We start from the raw sequence: 20298 nt of genomic DNA, 5'->3' as shown, positions 1-20298 counted from the left end.
TATTTTCAATATATATTTTTGAGTTCTTTAATTCATTTTGCCTTGTTCATTTGGGTCTTTGTCTGTTGTCATTTACTATGTTACTATGATTCAAAAGTACTACATTTTTCTTCACATAACGGATGGTAGATACATAGAATGTTCCTCCCTCTGCATATGGTAGAGACAAAACCAGTACTGCAATTCAAGAAATCATGGGGTATGCACAGACTATTAATGAGGAAGCAAGGATAAAGCTAGAAACTAGTGGTCTACAGTACTGCAGCAGAAAGGGTAAACAAGAAGACTGATCATTATCTACTGCCACATTCTTTGCTGGCATATTTATTGTCCCCCACTTCTGATCCTCCTTTCTTCCAGTTTCACACAGTATATTTTATTCCTGTGGAAAGGTACTGTATTGTACTTTATGGATCATTTCCTTTCTTAGGGTGCATTCTTGACATAGAAAGAAATGACCACAACCACCAGAGAAATAAACAAGCATACAAAAATTAAGTCTTTATTTTAGAACATTAGAAATAATGTACATAATACCAACTTTAACTTAGTGATACAAGATAATATATAGACTAACTTTTTAAATTTCCAAGTCTGGTTGCCAGTAATAATGAAAACTTTCCAACAGTTTCTGTAGGCTGTGACATGCTTACATCTTTTATATCTTTGAAAAGCAATGCAACAAAGAAAGGGAAAAAAATAAACAGAAAACAAATCTTTAAAAAATGCAAATTTATTTTCAGAACAGCTACAAACTGGCCCATGTAATATTTTATTACTGAAATATGTACCTTAACTTGCTGAGGGCAGTCTTTAGTATTTAGAAATAGAAAAGGTCATTTTCTGTACATTAAAAGGTCTGTCACAATCTTCTACAACCACTGCTTAAACTTAATGTCTAAGATTGCTATCATTGTAGAGGTCAACTTCTTACATGATAGCTGTAGGTTATCAGCTTTAACACACACTCTATAAGAGCTTCTGTGTGTGTTTTGCGTTGGGCTACATACTCAAAACCATAATATAGTTTGTACCGGAAAAGTATAAATTAAAACATGGCTTTCCCACCCGACCCCTCACCTTCATACAGTCAGCATGCTTCACTTTAAAACTCTCCCTCATGCCCTGCATTCCAAGAAATTATTTTAATACTTCACATTTAGCAAAATACCAGTATGTAACAAACTTGGAGCCTTTGTTCTCCCCCAGCAGCATATGGCAGAGAGCAAGAAAATTCCTGAGTGTAAATTATTCATCATTGTCTGTCAAATGGAAACAAAACACACAAGGAAGTTAATGGAGAACATTTTTTTTTTTTTACCATGCAACAACTTTTTAAAAATAATCTAATACGAAACACCTTACACTAAGGCAGGACCACCATAACTGATTCCCAATGGCAATCTGCATTAAATCCAATTTTCATGGGCTTATGGATTTGCTCCATGTCCATTTTTTCTGAAATGTGTTACTCTTCTTGCCAAAAATGCATAACAAGTCTATTCAGTAATTAAGAATAAGCATGAAAGTTGCTTGCTTATAACAGGCACTCTCAGGACAGCAGGACACAATATGCAGGTTATCCCCATGCTATTGACTTTCCACAGGGCCCCCTTCAGATCTATATAAAGCATTTTTGTTAACAGCTAACTCCAGGGGTGAGGGTATGTGCAAATCGGTATCTTACTGTCTTCTAAGAAGTATCTGTTACAAGTAAACAATTTTATCTTCTCTGGACACATACAGAAAACCCCACAAGTGGGACTCCCTGGCTGCCAACTGCCTTTGGATGAAAGAAGGGCAAAAACAGAACATGATTACAAGTAAACGTATTTTTGCTGAGAGTATTTCAATTTGTGTAAGATTTTGCTCATCGCATGCAACCTGAACTAATAAAAATGGACCAGAGGGGCTGAAGCTGGGTTCTACTCTCAGGGACCTTGCAGGATACATTGACCAAAAACCCTGTCACATTATATCTTCCCCTACTTCATTCCATTCTATTCCCTATAGTGTTCAATGTCTTGATGGCTTCTTCAGGTTTGAAGTTGTTGGCAGTTGGCTTCCATTCCTTCATTTATGCAGATGACATTACTACCTTTATACCATTTTAAGGGATATAGAGTTAGTTGTTCAGTATATTAATTTAGTAGAGACCTGGGCATCTGCCCATCGATTAAAATTAAGTTGAGAAAAAAAAACAAGTTTTTGGTGGTATCCAGTTTTATTTTATCCCAAAGTCCAAACTGGTAATTGATGGAATAAAATACAACTTGGAATCCCAACTTAAAATGTTTTAGGTATTATCCTTGATAAACTCCTGACTTTTGAACTAGAAGTCCAGGCTGCTTCAAAGAAGGTTTTTGGGACACTGAAAACTGAGCAGGAGCAGAAGATATTTTGAACAGGACTATTCACGGACTCCATAACTGAAGGAGAGCGTCTTTTCATTTGAAAGCATCGTTTCACTTGACTGCATCTTTTTATTTGACTATATGCGAAGAGGGAAAACACACCATTGCTGCACGTTACATAAGTACATAAGTACATAAGTAGTGCCATACTGGGAAAGACCAAAGGTCCATCTAGCCCAGCATCCTGTCACCGACAGTGGCCAATCCAGGTCAAGGGCACCTGGCACGCTCCCCAAACGTAAAAACATTCCAGACAAGTTATACCTAAAAATGCGGAATTTTTCCAAGTCCATTTAATAGCGGTCTATGGACTTGTCCTTTAGGAATCTATCTAACCCCTTTTTAAACTCCGTCAAGCTAACCGCCCGTACCACGTTCTCCGGCAACGAATTCCAGAGTCTAATTACACGTTGGGTGAAGAAAAATTTTCTCCGATTCGTTTTAAATTTACCACACTGTAGCTTCAACTCATGCCCTCTAGTCCTAGTATTTTTGGATAGCGTGAACAGTCGCTTCACATCCACCCGATCCATTCCACTCATTATTTTATACACTTCTATCATATCTCCCCTCAGCCGTCTCTTCTCCAAGCTGAAAAGCCCTAGCCTTCTCAGCCTCTCTTCATAGGAAAGTCGTCCCATCCCCACTATCATTTTCGTCGCCCTTCGCTGTACCTTTTCCAATTCTACTATATCTTTTTTGAGATACGGAGACCAGTACTGAACACAATACTCCAGGTGCGGTCGCACCATGGAGCGATACAACGGCATTATAACATCCGCACACCTGGACTCCATACCCTTCCTAATAACACCCAACATTCTATTCGCTTTCCTAGCCGCAGCAGCACACTGAGCAGAAGGTTTCAGCGTATCATCGACGACGACACCCAGATCCCTTTCTTGATCCGTAACTCCTAACGCGGAACCTTGCAAGACGTAGCTATAATTCGGGTTCCTCTTACCCACATGCATCACTTTGCACTTGTCAACATTGAACTTCATCTGCCACTTGCACGCCCATTCTCCCAGTCTCGCAAGGTCCTCCTGTAATCGTTCACATTCCTCCTGCGACTTGACGACCCTGAATAATTTTGTGTCATCGGCGAATTTAATTACCTCACTAGTTATTCCCATCTCTAGGTCATTTATAAATACATTAAAAAGCAACGGACCCAGCACAGACCCCTGCGGGACCCCACTAACTACCCTCCTCCACTGAGAATACTGGCCACGCAATCCTACTCTCTGCTTCCTATCTTTCAACCAGTTCTTAATCCATAATAATACCCTACCTCCGATTCCATGACTCTGCAATTTCTTCAGGAGTCTTTCGTGCGGCACTTTGTCAAACGCCTTCTGAAAATCCAGATATACAATATCAACCGGCTCCCCATTGTCCACATGTTTGCTTACCCCCTCAAAAAAATACTCTTGTTGAGACAAACAACATTGCTGCACGTTGCCTCCAATACTCTTGTTGAGATGAACAACATTGCTGCACGTTGTTCCTGCAATTCTTTGTGACCCGACGCAGGTGCTTAGTGACGAAACACAGCCCATGTCGGGTCTCTCGCAGGATTGTTTTACAAAAGCGTATGATTAAAGGATCTGTGTCCCTATTTTGAAGGCTACTGGTACTTTTTTCTTTGCGTTCTGGACTTTTGTTTGTACTTTGCTTCCTCTCTTTGTTGTGCTACAAACATTAGTTCTATCATACTTGGATTATTTACATTGGTTGTAAAGAAACCCACAAAAAGTTGCAAACACTGCAGAATACAGCAGCAAGACTGATTTTTAGGTCATCCAACTTTGGTAGAATTACACCTTTATTTAAAGAATTAAACTGGTTACCAGTTGAGGCCAGATCAATTTTCAGACTATGCACATTGGCTTTCCTAATATTACATGGTCAGACACCTGAATACATGGTTGATTTGGTTGAATATCATGTGAGAAAACGTGACTGAATCACTAGACGGCAGCTAGACCTGTAATTTCCAAATGTAAAAAAAAGTGATCTATAAATCCGCTATTTCTCTTACATTAGCTTATCAGGCAGCAAAGTGGTGGAATGCCTTACTTACTGAAGTTAGGGCTATAGATCATTATAAATTGTTTTGTAAACAATTTAAAATTTTCTGACTCAAATTTTTATCTTAGAATAATACATTTTTTAAATGATTGGTTTCTGTATATATTCCCAGCAATTCCTGCAGTCTCATACAGCTTTGGTTTTGTAGACTGGATATGCAAACAAGAAAACTCCTCCATGACCACAAGGTCATCTATAAGAATCAGTGTATGCCAAGACTGTACATTCCTAGAGCCAAAGGAGGAATGGGCCTCAGAGCTACCATTACAGGACTTCAGGCCTGTTTAACAGCATCAACAGATCCAAATATGCAAAATGTGCTGAAGTATGAGAGCAAGTGCCCAGAATCTAGTTCCATCATTAAGCTTAGGTATTCCGACGAGTAGAAGGAATGAGTGACAATCCACCTATAGGTATAGGGAATGAACCAACAGAGCATACAAAGTATGAGAAAAAGATTTTTTTTAAATGAGTCAGCAAAAAAAAAAAGATTTAGACAAGTTCATGGAGGCAAAGTCCATAGTCTGTTATTGAGATAACCCACCAATACAAAAGAACAATAACCAATTAAAAGAAAAATCAAATATATATGGAAAGAATCAACAGAAAGGGAAGAAAGGGCATAACAAAACCAGACATCAGGAAAACAGGCAACTAATAAAAATTAAGACATCAATGCCCCTAACCGAACCATACCAGTTAATTCAAATGGGATATGTAAACGCCAGATCAGCAGTGAACAAAACAGAGAATATAACCGACTGGATCACTGCGGACAACCTCGACTTCCTATTCATTACTGAAATCTGGGACCTCAACCATCAAGATCCTATAATCCTAGAATTATGCCCACCAGGATACAAAATCACACACTGAACAAGAAATGGAAAAAGAGGAGGAGGAATAGCTATAATATACAAATCTGAGTTTAACATCACAAACATCGCTGAATCCATAGTGCCACTACTAGAGATCGCCTCCATAAGAATCAGTCACCCAAAATTGCAGGAACACCTTAACGCAGTCATATTTTACAGACCACCAAGCAATTGGCGAGACTGCCAAATACACTTCATGGACTTCATCTCGAACACCTGTATTTCTTCCTCTAACCTCATCATAATAGGAGATATTAACCTACACATGGAAGATCTCACCAAAACAAACACCCAAGACTGTAGAGTTCTTACAACTATGGGATCTACAAGGATCAAATACGCAACCAACACACAAAAAAGGACATACATTAGACATCATAACACAAAGATTTGACCACGACGCAAACCTCAAATTAATATACACTAAATGGTCACCTATACCGTGGTCAGACCATTACAAAGCACATATCACCCTCCAATGGAGAATGAAAGACTCACCTAACAAACAAATACGAAAAACCTACACTACAAGAGGAAAAATCGATCCGGTTAAATTCTGGCAACAGATCTACCACGACGAATGGACAATAGAAACAGACACAATCCAATTCCTCTCCATATGGGATAACAGATGCAAATTAATACTAGATAACATTGCCCCAATCCAAACCAGAACCTCGCACAGAAAGAACTCAATACCATGGTTCAATGAAGAATTGAAAAAACTAACACAAGTCAGGAAACTAGAACGTGCGTGGAACAAAAAGAAAGACGAGCCCACACTTAACGCTTGGAAGCAACTCCGAAGGAAATATAAATATACCATAAGGCAAACCAAAAGACAATACTACAAAACTGAAATTGGATCAAATTACAAAGACACACACAAACTCTTCCTACTCGTCAATAAACTTCTGGACACCACCCCAGTCACCAACAACAGCAAAGATATACCAGGAGCTGATGACTTGGCGAAATACTTTAAGGAGAAAATCATACAATTGCGACTCAAAATACCTGCTAGCCCCATCGAATACACCACAATCCTAGACTGCCTAGATCCAGACCCCGGAATCTATCCAGCTGACAGGATTTGGACCGAATTCACAATTCTACCGGAAGTTCTCATCTCACAAACACTGAAAAGATTCGCCAAGTCTCACTGCAAATTGGACATATGCTCAAACAACCTCATGAAGTCGGCCCCTCAACAATTTATAACGGACCTAACAAACCACGTAAACTTTATGCTACAAAACGGACTATTCCCAAGAGAGAAAGGTAATATTTTACTCACCCCTATACCCAAGGATGCAAAGAAAAATGCTAATGAACTAACGAACTACAGACCAGTAGCATCCATCCCCTTAATTACCAAAATAACAGAAGGCTTGGTAACCAATCAACTTACGGATTATCTAGACAAGTTCTCAATTTTACACGACTCCCAATCAGGATTTCACTCTAATCACAGTACCAAAACCGTACTAGTCTCGCTCATGACCAAACTCAAACAACTGATAGCAAACGGCAACAACATCCTACTGCTACAATTCGACATGTCAAGCGCATTTGACATGGTTGACCATGGAATTTTACTACACATCCTCGAATACCTCGGAATTGGAGGTAACGTTCTCAATTGGTTCAAGGGGTTCCTAACCTCACGCTCATATCAAGTGACATCAAATTCGACCACATCAGCTACATGGACACCTGAATGCGGAGTTCCACAGGGCTCCCCCCTTTCACCAACCATATTCAACCTAATGATGACACCCTTGGCCAAACTACTATCGAATCAGAACCTAAACCCATATATATACGCTGATGACGTAACCATCTTCATACCATTCAAACAGGATCTAAGAGAAATCTCCAACGAAATCATGCAAAGCATGCACATCATGAACTCCTGGGCAGATGCATTTCAGTTTAAACTGAATGCAGAGAAAACCCAATGTCTAGTACTCACCTCGCAATACAATAAGAATAAATTTACTACCATTAACACACCGAAATTAAATCTACCAGTCTCGAACACCCTAAAAATTCTTGGAGTCACCATCGATCGACACCTAACTCTTGAGAATCATGCGAAAAACACAACTAAAAAGATGTTTCATTCAATGTGGAAACTAAAAAGAATTAGAGCATTTTACCCAAGGACTGTCTTCCGCAATCTGGTACAATCATTGGTACTCAGTCATCTGGACTACTGTAACTCACTCTACGCCGGTTGCAAAGAGCAAATACTTAAAAAGCTCCAAACGGCCCAGAACACGGCAGCCAGATTAATATTCGGCTCATCAAAATACGAAAGCGCGAAACCCCTACGAGAAAAACTACACTGGCTTCCACTAAAAGAACACATCACATTCAAACTCTGCACCCTAGTCCATAAAATAATCCATGGTAACGCTCCTGCCTACATGTCAGATCTAATAGAATTACCACTAAGGAATGCAAAAAAATCTTCTCGCACTTTCCTTAATCTTCATCCTCCCAAGTGTAAAGGTCTGAAATACAAACTGATGCATGCATCTACCTTTTCCTATTCGAGCACACAACTATGGAACTCGTTGCCACGGAACCTGAAAACGACTTATGAACTGACCAATTTCCGAAAATTACTGAAAACCTATCTCTTCGACAAGATATATCACAAAGATCAACATGAGTAACTTCATAACCTCTAAAACTTCCAGAATTGTTTTATAATGTCTGCTGCTTAATACTATTATATATTTCATCACCATGTAACTCCTAATCCTCTGTAACCAAATGTATATTCTCTTCTACTTCCAATATCCATGATGAATTGTAAGCCATTTTGAGCCTGCAAAGAGGTGGGATACAAATGCAATAAATAAATAAATAGATGAACATGGGGGAAGCCACTGCTTGCCCTGGGATTGGTAGCATGGAATGGTGCTACTAATTGGGTTTCTGCCAGGTACTTGTGACCTGGATTGGCCACTGCTGGAAGCAGGATACTGGGCTAGATTGACCATTGGTCTGACCCAGTATGGCTATTCTTACAGTATGTTCTTAAACATGGAAAAACAAATGGCAAATACAGTGGTAAATATAAAGAGCCACTCCAGGAACCATATGTGGATCAAGCATGAACACATGAATGGTTAAGAAGAGGAGAACTGAAAACTAAGGATGAGAGACTGATAGTTGCAGCTTAGGATAACAGATTACAGATGGGAATGTTCACGGTGAGCACAGAAAAAAACCAGTACAACTGACATTTCTAGATTCTGTAAGGAAGAGCTGGAAATGATTACTCATCTCATTGCTGGCTGCAAAGTGCTGATGGCAGAACATTTGTATATGGAAAGGCACAACAAGGTGGCACATCTCATACACTGGAAACTTTGTAAACATTATATCATCAGTGTACCGGAAAAGTATTGGGATCATGACCCTAAGAGAACTGTAGAAAATGACAAGGTTCTTATCACTTGGGACATCCCCATCCCAATACATAAAAAACTGGAAGCAAGAAAAACGGACATAGTGTAAAAGAGAAAAACACTAAGATTACTCTGTGACGTGCATGGAGAGAGGGAAGATCCTTAAATGCCAAAAAATGCAATCTGAGACCAAGAAAATGTGGAACGAATACAGTACAATTTATATTCCACTCAAAACCACTTCTGGATCTGTGCGGATTACAATATATAAAAGAGATTAGGCCAATCCAAAGAAATAGCATCAACCCAAACAAACTTTCAAATTACCAAAATTGGATACCATGAATATTAATTACAGAAATACAGAAACATTTCCCCACAGGCATGATCAAATATCTGGGATAGGTAGACTACACATGCTACATTTTACGAACTCCACAGGGAAGCTCTCTGGCACAATGCAACTTCTACAGTGAGCATCAGCAGTAAATTTAGGGACTGTCTTTCTTCTATGTTTGTGCAGCGCTGCGTATGCCTTGTAGCGCTATAGAAATGCTAAATAGTAGTAGTAGTAGTAAATTTGAGAGACTGAGATCACACTCCACATGCCCTGGCTTAGGAGTGAGGTTCATTCCTGTCATGTTATGCACAAAACTGATCCATTTGGAGAAACTGCCCCTAGAAAGGTGTTAAACAGGCAGGTTGCCCAGACTTAAGAATTTTGCTTCTTTAATTAAATTCTGTATGGGACAAACAGCCAATAATTCTCCAAGAAAACGAGAGAAGGGAAATGATCATACTTATTGGCTGAATGGCTAAGTCTGAGAGTGGCATTTTGGACCCTTGAAATCCTTCTTAGGGATGATAGTGGCAGTCCATGTCCATGTTTTAATAATTAGTAGCTTAGATTAAAAGTAAAAGAAGATTTACCTTATGAAAATAATAAAGGACTGAACATATGTGACGTAGATGAAAAAGATATACCTCAGATATACCTCGATAAAAGAAGATATTTGGTATTCTCAAACTGCAGTGGTCTTCACACATCACAAAACTAATTTGGCCCTAAAAGTACTCTGGGAAGCTTCACCTGAGTAGAAAGGCAGAGAGCCGGTTCTGCAGGCTGCTCCTACTATTATTCTTCTAGTAGGGGTGGGGAGGGGTTAGAGAGGAACTCTGGCATGACTCTGAGGTCACCTGCAGAAAATATTAACTTTTGAGAGCTGCAACACAGGCTCTGCCAAGCCTCACGGTAGATGTAGTCTCTACAAAATTTCCCCATTCATCTATCAGAAGGAAAGAGAGCGGTAGAGAGGTGGAGGAGTAGCCTAGTGGTTAGTGCAGTGGACCTTGATCCTGGGGAACTGAGTTTGATTCCGACTGCAGCTCCTTGTGACTCTGGGCAAGTCACTTAACCCTCCATTTCCCCTGGTACAAAATAAGTACCTGAATATACGTAAACCGCTTTGAATGTAGTTGCAAAAACCTAAGAAAGGCGGTATATCAAGTCCCATTTCCCTTCCCTTTCATTTTTCATAATGCTACTGTAAAATGTCTGCCGTTCCCAGCACTGGAAAGGCCCTGTTCACTTGCACACCAGCGCGGGAGACCAAGTTCAATCTGAGAAATGCATCCAGCTTTACATTTGGATGATGCTAACTCTTCTCTGATTACGCCCACGGGCTTACATGATAAACTAACAACAATAATATTGTGGACAGTGAACTATTTCTAAATTCTTTTTCTAACACCTGAGAATGTTTTTTTTTAAATATAACTCATAATGATTTTTTTAAAAATATGCTTTACCAGTCACATTTGAAAAAAAAGAAATAAGACTCACAGATGAGCAGTATATTTCAATGAGGATATCAATCCATGTGTTAAATAGCCCAATCACCAGATTCCTTTTTTAAACATTTTTTTTTTCCTTTTTCACATACAACTTGTAAAAAGCAATTCAAGGCTCCACAACATTTCAAATTGTAAAAAGTACACTTCTCAATTCTTGACATGGAAGAAATAGATGTGATCCATTGCAGTGGATCATTTATATGATGACCCACTGCACTGGCTGATATATATCCAGCTGTTGGATCACATCTATTTCCTCCTCAATAAGAATTGAGATAAGTGTATTTGTTAGAATTTTAAATGTTTTGGAGTCCAGAATTGCTATCTACAAGTTTTGTGTGCAAAAGAAAAAACAAAATATATCTATATCTTTCTTTATCTATATCTATCAATCTATCTAAAGGAATCTGATGATGGGGCTATGGTTAAATATTCACCTTGTGGATTGATTTCTTCATTTAAATTTATTTGTTACATTTGTACCCCACATTTTCCCACCTATTTGCAGGCTCAATGTGGCTTACATAGTACCGTAAAGGCGTTCACCAAGTCCGGTTGAGAAACAAATACAAGGTTATGTTGTGGTCGAATGAGGAAGGTGAGGGTTGAAGGGAGTGAAGATTGTATATTGTCCAGTATGATCATTGGTATTGCTGTGTTGCCTGGTTTGGGGGTTTACGTTAGATCGGTGGAGTAAGCCTTTTTGAAGAGGTTGGTTTTTAGTGATTTCCTGAAGTTTAGGTGGTCATGGATTGTTTTCACAGTTTTTGGGAGTGCGTTCCATAGTTGTGCGCTTATGTAGGAGAAGTTAGATGCGTAAGTTGTTTTGTACTACTCACTGCTGAGCCTTGTATTTTTTTTTTCAAATTTGAGTGATAAGGCATATTTAAAAAAAATTCAGCATGAGTTATATTTAAAAAATGTTTTTCATGTCTTGGAAAAGGGTGCTACAAGTTCATTGTCCACAATATTATTGCTATTGGTTTGCATTTTAATGATGTGGACATAATATCTATTGGACACTTTTGTAGTTCACTACTTGACATGGTGTACTGCCATGACTTATTTGCAGCACATCACCAAACTTTTTCCCAGGCACACTGGAAACAAGTGCAAGGGCAGAAAGGGGAGAATGTGATCACTTCAGACCCCTTGACTGTGTCCAAACCTGACACAGCACCACATGAAACCAACAGGCAGTCTGACAAATCTGTACTGAAAGCCTTTTTTTTGTTTCATATGCTTTACTGTCTTTTTGTTAAGTCTCCAAGAACAGAGAGAGTGTGCTGTCAGTAGCTCCTGCTATCTATGAATGAATGGGAATCCAAAAGACGCAAAGAAGCAAATTCTCGAGGGTAAGCCTCTTCCCTAAAAGCCGGTGAAAACAACTGCTGATCGAGATGAAAGGACAAAATCACTTTAGGCAGAAAGGAAGGAACAGTATGTATCGTTACTCCCTCCAGGGAAAAACAGAGGAAGGGTTCCCAACATGATGGCGCCTTGAGCTTGGAAACCAGTCGCGCCTATGCAATGGTGACAAGAAAAACAGTCTTCAGCATGAGATCCTTTAAAGAAGCCCAGCGAGAAGATTCAAATGGCGCTTTCTTAAGGGCTTGCATTACCAGATTGAGATTCCATTCTGGACACACAGATTGAACCGGAGGTTTAAGCCAAATTGCTCCTCTCAAAAAATGCACTACATGTGGGTGAGCTGCCAAGGAAGAAAGCAAAAGGCCCAATAACATAACAATGCTGCAACCTGAACCTGTAGGGAATTGTATGCCAAACCACGCATAAGGCCATCCTGCAAGAAGGTTAAAATCTGTGGAAGAGAAGCCTGAAACTGAGACACTGCACACTCTGCACACCAAGATTCGAAGATTCACCACACCCAGGCATAAGTAGTCAAGGTAGACTGCTTCTTTGCTTGAAGAAGAGAAGCAATAAACTGTGGAGAATAACCCTTCTTTCTCAGCTTTTCCCGCTCAATAGCCAGACTGTAAGACCAAAGCAGGAGGGATCCTCCATCTGAATCAGACCTTGAACTAACAGCCTGGATAGATCTGGCAGACGAAGAGAATCGTCCACCCACAATCAAATTAGGTCTGCATACCACGGGTTACATGGCCAATCCTGAGCCACCAGAATCACCTGTCCGGGATGGAAATGAATTCGATGGAGCACCCGGCCTATCATGGGCCAGGAGGGAAATACATAAAGGAGTACCTCCATGGGCCAAGGCTAAAGAAGAGCATCAATTCATTCTGAACCAAACTCCCTCCATCTGCTGGAGAACCAAGGGGCCTTGGTATTGCACTGAGTCGCCATGAGTTCCACAACTGGTGACCCTCATTGGCACATGATTTGCCGAAAAGCCAACTCTGCTAGTTCCCATTCTGCATGGTCCAAGGAATATCTGCTGAGATAGTCCGCCTGAACATTCAGATTCTGCAATATGTGTTGCCAACAGCACCTGTAAGTGGGACTCTGCCCACTGAAGGAGAAGCTGGAATTCGTACGCCAGATCTACTCTGTGCGTGACCCCTTGCCTACTGATGTAAGCCACCATAGCTACGTTGTCAGAGAACACCCAAACCAGCTTGCCCTCCACCAGAGGGAGAAATGCCAGCAAGGCTAAACGAACTGCCCAAAGTTCCAGATGATTGATAGGCCACAGAGCCTCTTCTGGAGACCAGAGACCTTGTGCAACCTGCGTTAGACAGTGAGCCCCCTCATCCTGAGAGGCTCGCATCTCTCATAACAATCGTCCACAGTAGAGTTGCCAGCGGGAGACCGTGATACAGGTTGGCCTTGCAAAGCCATCACTACATGCTTTGATGGGCTACCAGAGTCCAACAGAGGCGCAGATGATAAAGCTGAGACACTAGGGACCAGTAGTTCAGAAAGGACAGCTGCAATGGGTGCATATGTGCTCTTGCCCACAGCAGCATGTCCAGAGTCGCTGCCATGGACCCCATGACCTGAACGTAATTCCAAACTCGAGGCGAAGGGCTCCGCAAAAGGGCTTGAATCTGCGATTGCTGCTTGATGCTTCGGTGCTGTAGAAATTATACTTGACCTCAACCCATGACAAACCGCACTCCCAAGTGCTCCAACATCTGAATGGATACAAGTTGGCTCTTGGGAGAACTGATAATCCATACCATGGACTGAAGTAGTGAAATGACCTGAGAAGTGGCCTGTTTGCTCTCCTGCACCGATGGCTCCAAGATGAGCCAATCATCCAGATAGGGATGGACCTGAATGCCTTTCTTCTGTAAAAAGGCAGCCATGACCACCATAACTTTGGAGAAGGGACGAGGTGCCGTGGCCAGGCTGGAGGGTACTGCTTGAAATTGGAAGTGCTGCCCAAGCACTGCAACTCGCAAGAACTTGCAATGAGGACGCCAAATGGGAATGTGGAGGTATGCCTCTTTGAGGCCATGAGGAATCTGCCTGGTTGTACCGTAGCAATCACTGAGCGTAGCATTTCCATGCAGAAATTTTGAACTTTCAAAACTTGGTTGACCTTCTTGAGGTCGAGAACTGGTCGGAAGGTGTCCCCTTTCTGTTTGGGCACCACAAAATAAACAGAATAGCAACCCGAGCGCTGTTCTACCTGAGAGATCAGGACTACTCTCCCATATCCCTTAAGTTGTGAAGCGTCGAGCAAATGGCCGCCTTTTTAGAGTTGTCACAAGGGGATTCCAAGAAAAAAAAAATCTGAAATCTGTGATGGGTGCACAGAATTCTAACTTGTAGCCTTCTCAAATGTTGAGGACCCACTTGTCTGTGGTGATCCGGGCCCACTCCTCTAGAAACAGGGACAGCCATCCCCCAATTGGGCTCAAGGAGTGGCTCAGTGCCCCATCATTGAGAGGGACAGGCATCGGAGGGAGCCCGGTTATAAGAGGGCGAGTTCCTTTTGTCAGACCAAAAGGGCTGTCTACTGGGAAAACGTGACTGTTGCAATAGAGAATGGCCTGGATGATAATGGCAGGCATCTCAAAAATGGTTGCAAGTGGACCTACTACTATTTAGCATTTCTATAGCGCTACAAGGCATACGCAGCGCTGCACAAACATAGAAGAAAGACAGTCCCTGCTCAAAGAGCTTACAATCTAATAATACATTTTATTCACATTTATTCATTAATATTTGCATATTATTTTAGCACCGACAGCCCGAGGCAGCCTGTGAGTGGGAGAAACATGGACCACATCGGGTGTCCGTTTCAATAAAGGACCATTCTTTTCTTGGGACTCTGTGTGTGATCTCCTCTTTTTTTTTTATTATCAAGGAAGATACATAGATGAGATCAATGAAGACTAAAGACGTATTCAAAAACTGGCTCCAACAAAGAAGTCACTGCTCTTTAAAATCATTTACCCTTCAAAATCACTTTTGTGATATTAATTTTTTTTTCTTTTTTGCACAATATTTTATTAAACATCTTCCAAAAACAGCTTATAACTGGTTAATACATTCATGAACACTTGTGGCATGTCTCCTACATAATAAAAATTGAAAACAGAGAAAATATTTTGAAGCTAGCAGCTAATACTGCATCATTCTGCAAGCTTAATAAAAAAAAAATAATAATAATAGCACAGACTGTAAGCCAAACTCGTATTCATCAGGGGAATGCTCCTCCCAGTGTTGTTCCCTGAGCACGGAGCAGGCTAGCCTTGTCCTCCAGCAAGCTCTGAGACTTGGAATCCCCCAAGTCCTTGACTAATTTCTCGAGGTCTTCCCCATAAACAGTTTTATCTTGAAAGGCAACTTCATAAGGCGCTGTTTAGACACCAAGTCCTCCATCCAGTGACAGAGTCACATCAATCGTCTGGCAGCAACTGCTAGTGACATCTGTTTTGTTGAAGCACGAAGCAAATCATATATAGAATCTGCTAGATAAGCCAGGCCTCTTTCCACGTCTGGCAACTAAACGGGAATTGGGGTTTCAGACCCTGGAAGGGCATCCGAAAGTTGCTGCAACCAACTGAGACAAGCCCGCACAGCGTAGGAACTACAGACTGTGATGAGAGAGCTGCCATGTTAAAGGACAGCTTAAGAGATGTCTCTAACCTCCAATCCTATACATCTTTCAAAGCCACCCCTCCCTCAATGGGCAGAGTGGTCTTCTTGGTGACAGCTGTCACAAGTGCATCCACTGTAGGAGTACGTAGCTTCTCCAGTTCTGCAGGGGCCACGGGGTAAAGCCTGGCCATAGCCTTCACCACCCTTAAGGGAGCTAAGGGAACATCCCATTGAGCAAAAATTATTTCCTGCATCGCTTTATGTATTGGAAAGGACTTAGGCAGATGCCTAGTGCTGACCATCTTAGGATTGGAAGTAGCCGGAGTAGGAGCATCCTGAGATATCTAGAGCCTCAATAGCTTTGGTGATAAAGGGAACAAGTTCCTTCCTAAGAAAAATGCGGATTGCAGTAGGATCATCAATCTCCTCTGATCGGATATCCGCTTCCTCCAAATCCAGCTGTGCTTGAGGACAGGCTGCCCCAGAGACTTCTCCCTCTGACAACAGAGGAGATGGAGGAGCCAGAGACTTTCGGTCATTAATGTTTGTGCACCGACGATACTTAGGAGCTGGATCCTTGGAAGGCTGCATGGAGGAAGAACAGGATTGAGTTACATTGGCCTCCTGCACAGAAGCACTGGCTCCCTGACCCGATTGCCTTAATAGGTAAGCTTTATGTAAAAGCAAAATAAAATTGGGTGAAAATGATCCAGCTGGCACTACCTCCGCAGTGTCTCCGAATGAATCTGCCAGGGGCTGCATATGCTTGCAGAAGAAATCTCCAGTTGACACAGCTGGGAGCATGGTACCAGACCCGTGCTGGAAGATGGCCACTGGGTCAGTAAATTCTACAGATGTCGCGTCTTCCGGCACCTTCACCATGTGGGGAAACTGCTGAAACTTCTACCTCATCGGACTCCTCCAGAATAGGATTCCCAATGCCACATGCTGGACACTGTCCCGCTTACTGCAGCAGGAGCAGTGTTTGACGAGATCCGTGGCCATGCAAGGTTTTTTCTTCCTTCTGAAGAAAGAAGGCACACTCACTCAATCCCTTGGTCGAGGGTTCTATGGAAGGACAGGTCTAGCACTGCTCACTTTGACACACCTAGGACCTGTCTCACAAGGTCCCACTCTCTTTCCAGAGTGTTTCTCAGGCATGGCCTATGCTCCACCTTCTTAGGTCTTTCATCTACCAGGAACCTGGGCCCATAGACAACCCAGAAGTAGCTTACTTGTAGCTTCTGCTACGTCTGAAGAAGACAGAGAAATAGTGAGACGCTGAATGCAGCACAAACCCTCCACAAGGGCAGTGAAGTCAGCTTGGAGTTTTTTTATTTTCTGTCTCTATTTGTTGACAGGAAATCATAATCCACTGGTCTGGCATGGACAACAAGGAAACCTGACTTTTCTTATTAGAATGGATGCCTCTGACTTGTATGTTATTCAGACCTGCTAGGTACCAGGAATCATACATCATTCAAGACAACTTAGAGTATATTTTCAAGGCTAGCATCATAATATACAAATGTGACAAATTTGTGTAAATAAGAGCACATATTACCTTCCTGATATACTCCATCAGCCATGACCAAATGAAGTATCTTGGGATATAAATGTTGATGCTCATTGCCTAGAATGTTCTGAACTATTGTCGAGCATGTTTCTATGTTCTCATCTTCATCTTCATGAATGGCCTGCACGAAACAAAAAATAATTCTCAAATTTAAATACATTCTTCAAAGATTTCTTTGGCGAGGAGCAGCCTGGGATGGTTTTGGCTTCCATGAATGTGTGATTGCACTTGTTTTTGTTTTTCTTTATTGGTCGGTGTATATTTTTAAGTAGCTCATTATCTAGTTCAAAATATATGATTAATGTGAAATTTTTAAAGTTTGTATTATACAGCAAAGACCAAAACAAATAACTTTTGTCAACCTCTTCAGGCTGGCAACAATAACTGAACATTTTTATTTCCCCCATTTGTCCTAAAAGAAACTTGAGAAATATAATAAATGACAGCTATTGACATTTACATATAAAAAAAGACTGAAAAAAGGGAAAGAATATGTGAAATCTAACATTTCCTTTAGGACTCTTAAATTGAATAAAATTGCACTTATGACTGAAACATAAAAATACTTTGAATGCAACAAATGGTTTAAAAACTCCCTTATAAAAGTGCAGTAGAAGATGTATGAGAAAAAAGTTTGTTTAAGCATTTCTGTTTTTTCAATAACCCCATATATATTATATTGTTTATTCCTTCCTATACTAGACCTGTAATATGGCTCTGCTAGCCCTCAGCTTTCTTAGCCTTGCTATCTTCAGCATATTTTTAGTTTCTTCCTGCTGCTGCATGTAAGTTACAGTGCTTTCTCAGGAAATGGAGAGTACATGTTACATGTCAAGGTGACAGGAGGAACTGAGGCTATGCAGTCCATATAAGGCAGATATAATTGGATATAACCTTGGTGGTGATGAAAGACTGAGGACCTAGCTGACCCCAAGATGTTCCAACGGAAATATGTGTTCAGAGAGGAAGGGCACCAGGTGTCTTATAATATTTATTATTTGCTTGCTACATGGTTATTTGGACGCTGTGAGCACACTGTACTGATCAGGAATTAGCCATTTGCCACAAAGTGTGCATGTGCGCACAAGAGGAGAGGATGATACAATGTAGGAAATTGCCATATATGTATACATATAAAAAAAATAACAGAATATTACAGGAAGATCCATATATGACCATAAGTTAGTTTAGGAGAAATCACATGATTTGGGAGAAACGAAACTTACAACAGTATATATGTGATGGCTAAGAAAGTTTTTGCTGAGCAGTTTTGTTATTCAGTCTGTGCGTCTGGCTACTGGGTGACAACCTGCTCCAGAGAGAACTATTTTGTATTGGCTTAGTGAGATACCAATAAAGATTTTTACTGGTTGCACCTATATCTAAGTCTAATTGTCTCTCTTATTCCAGGCCCTAGGACTGAAGTGTTTTCCCCTCCCCAGGGACAAAGGACAGGATTACGCATTTTGACGCCCTCGGGCAAGGACTTGATTGCCCCAATACACGAATCTTGGGCTATTCCTGCAGCTGGTCTGTGGAGACTACTACTACTACTACTTAACATTTCTAGAGCGCTACTAGGGTTAAGCAGCGCTGTACAGTTTAACAAAGAAGGACAGTCCCTGCTCGAAGGAACTTACAATCTAAAGGACGAAATGTCAAGTTGGGGCAGTCAAGATTTCCTGAATAGAGGTGTAGTGGTTAGATGCCGAAGGCGACATTGAAGAGGTGGGCTTTGAGCAAGGATTTGAAGATGGGCAGGGAGGGGGCCTGGCTTATGGGCTCAGGGAGTTTATCGATAGCTCAGAGAAGGGATCCTCCGGAGCTGACAAACTGAGACTGCTCAAGAGAGATCAATTATTTTGTATTGGCTTACTGAGATACCAATAAAGATTTTTACTGGTTGCGCCTATATCTAAGTCTGATTGTCTCTCTTATTCCAGCCCCTAGGGCTGAAGTGTTTTCCCCTCCCCAGGGACAGGATTACACTATATATATATATATATATATATATATATATATATATATATATATATATATATAAACTGTGTACAATATATATACTGTAACAGTACAATGAAATTAAGTAGATCAACTATAAATGATCACAATACAAAAGAAGCATTAAAATGAATATCATTCATCAATATAGTAAACCTATTATAAAATATAAATTACCTGACAGAATTTGAATGATGCCAAACATAATTTAGCTAAACCTTAAAGGGGTAATTCTATAAAGGCATTTCATGTGTAAATGTTAATGTATATTTGTAGAAGGCCTTTTATAAAGCTACCCCACACATACAAGTACATGCTATGACAAGAAGGCATATACTTGTATGTGACCTAGGTGTTAGTGTATTCAGGGGAGACATTTGGGTGAGCACAGGTGGAGTCATGAAGCATACATGCATAGGTTACAAAATATGCACCTACCCATGTGTGATGGAGTATATAGGAAATTAGTGGTTCCCCTTAAGCACATTCTCTCACAGGGGCACATTAGGGGCCAGGCCCTAGCGCGATTGTAGGGAGGGCATGGTTCAGTCAGGGCAGACCAAAGGGAGACAGTCCTGGGGGGCCCAAAGCAGGAAGAAACAGACCTCCATAATATGCTTATTCAAAGTACCTTTGAAGAACCAGAGGGGTAACTGTGAAGTAAGAAAGCTTTTTTTTTTTTTTAATACTCTGAGAATGCTGTAACTCTTCCATTGTCTGGTTAGAACCAGGTCCCATTTTTGTTTGGTTGTTATTGCCCTTCCAGCTGCTTATATATAATACTGAGCAAATAGCCTCTGAGAGAAACAGATTCATGTTTTGTGTGAATCACATTACTAGACTTTTGGTTTTATTTTTAAACTGTGGTCTGGTTGTGTTTGCAACTTTTGGTTGCATCCTCAGCCCACGCTTGCTCATGTTACCACTGTGCAACTTCTGGTTGCATCCTTGGACCACGCTCGCTCATGTTATCACAATGTGTACTTCTGCAGTGTGCACTTTAGTCATGATTTCAGCAG

General features: G+C 40.9%; 1 protein-coding gene across 4 annotated transcripts in view; it reads right to left on the bottom strand.

Annotated features, from left to right (window-relative positions):
* Window positions 1-506: 506 nt before the first annotated feature.
* Window positions 507-20298, bottom strand: part of NEK1 (NIMA related kinase 1) — a 335744-nt gene continuing 315952 nt past the window's right edge. For all 4 annotated transcript variants that reach the window (XM_030191560.1, XM_030191562.1, XM_030191561.1 and 1 more), the window contains 2 exons: window positions 17267-17399; window positions 507-1262 (listed from right to left, as the gene is read on the bottom strand). In XM_030191560.1, coding sequence (XP_030047420.1) covers window positions 1249-1262; window positions 17267-17399 — 147 coding nt within the window. In that variant the 3' untranslated portion in view covers window positions 507-1248. The remainder of the gene's footprint in view (window positions 1263-17266; window positions 17400-20298) is intronic.

This window comes from Microcaecilia unicolor, chromosome 2 (assembly GCF_901765095.1).
Source record: "Microcaecilia unicolor chromosome 2, aMicUni1.1, whole genome shotgun sequence".
In the NCBI taxonomy this organism is placed as follows: Eukaryota; Metazoa; Chordata; class Amphibia; order Gymnophiona; family Siphonopidae; genus Microcaecilia; species Microcaecilia unicolor.
This window is presented reverse-complemented; position numbering and strand designations above follow the sequence as displayed.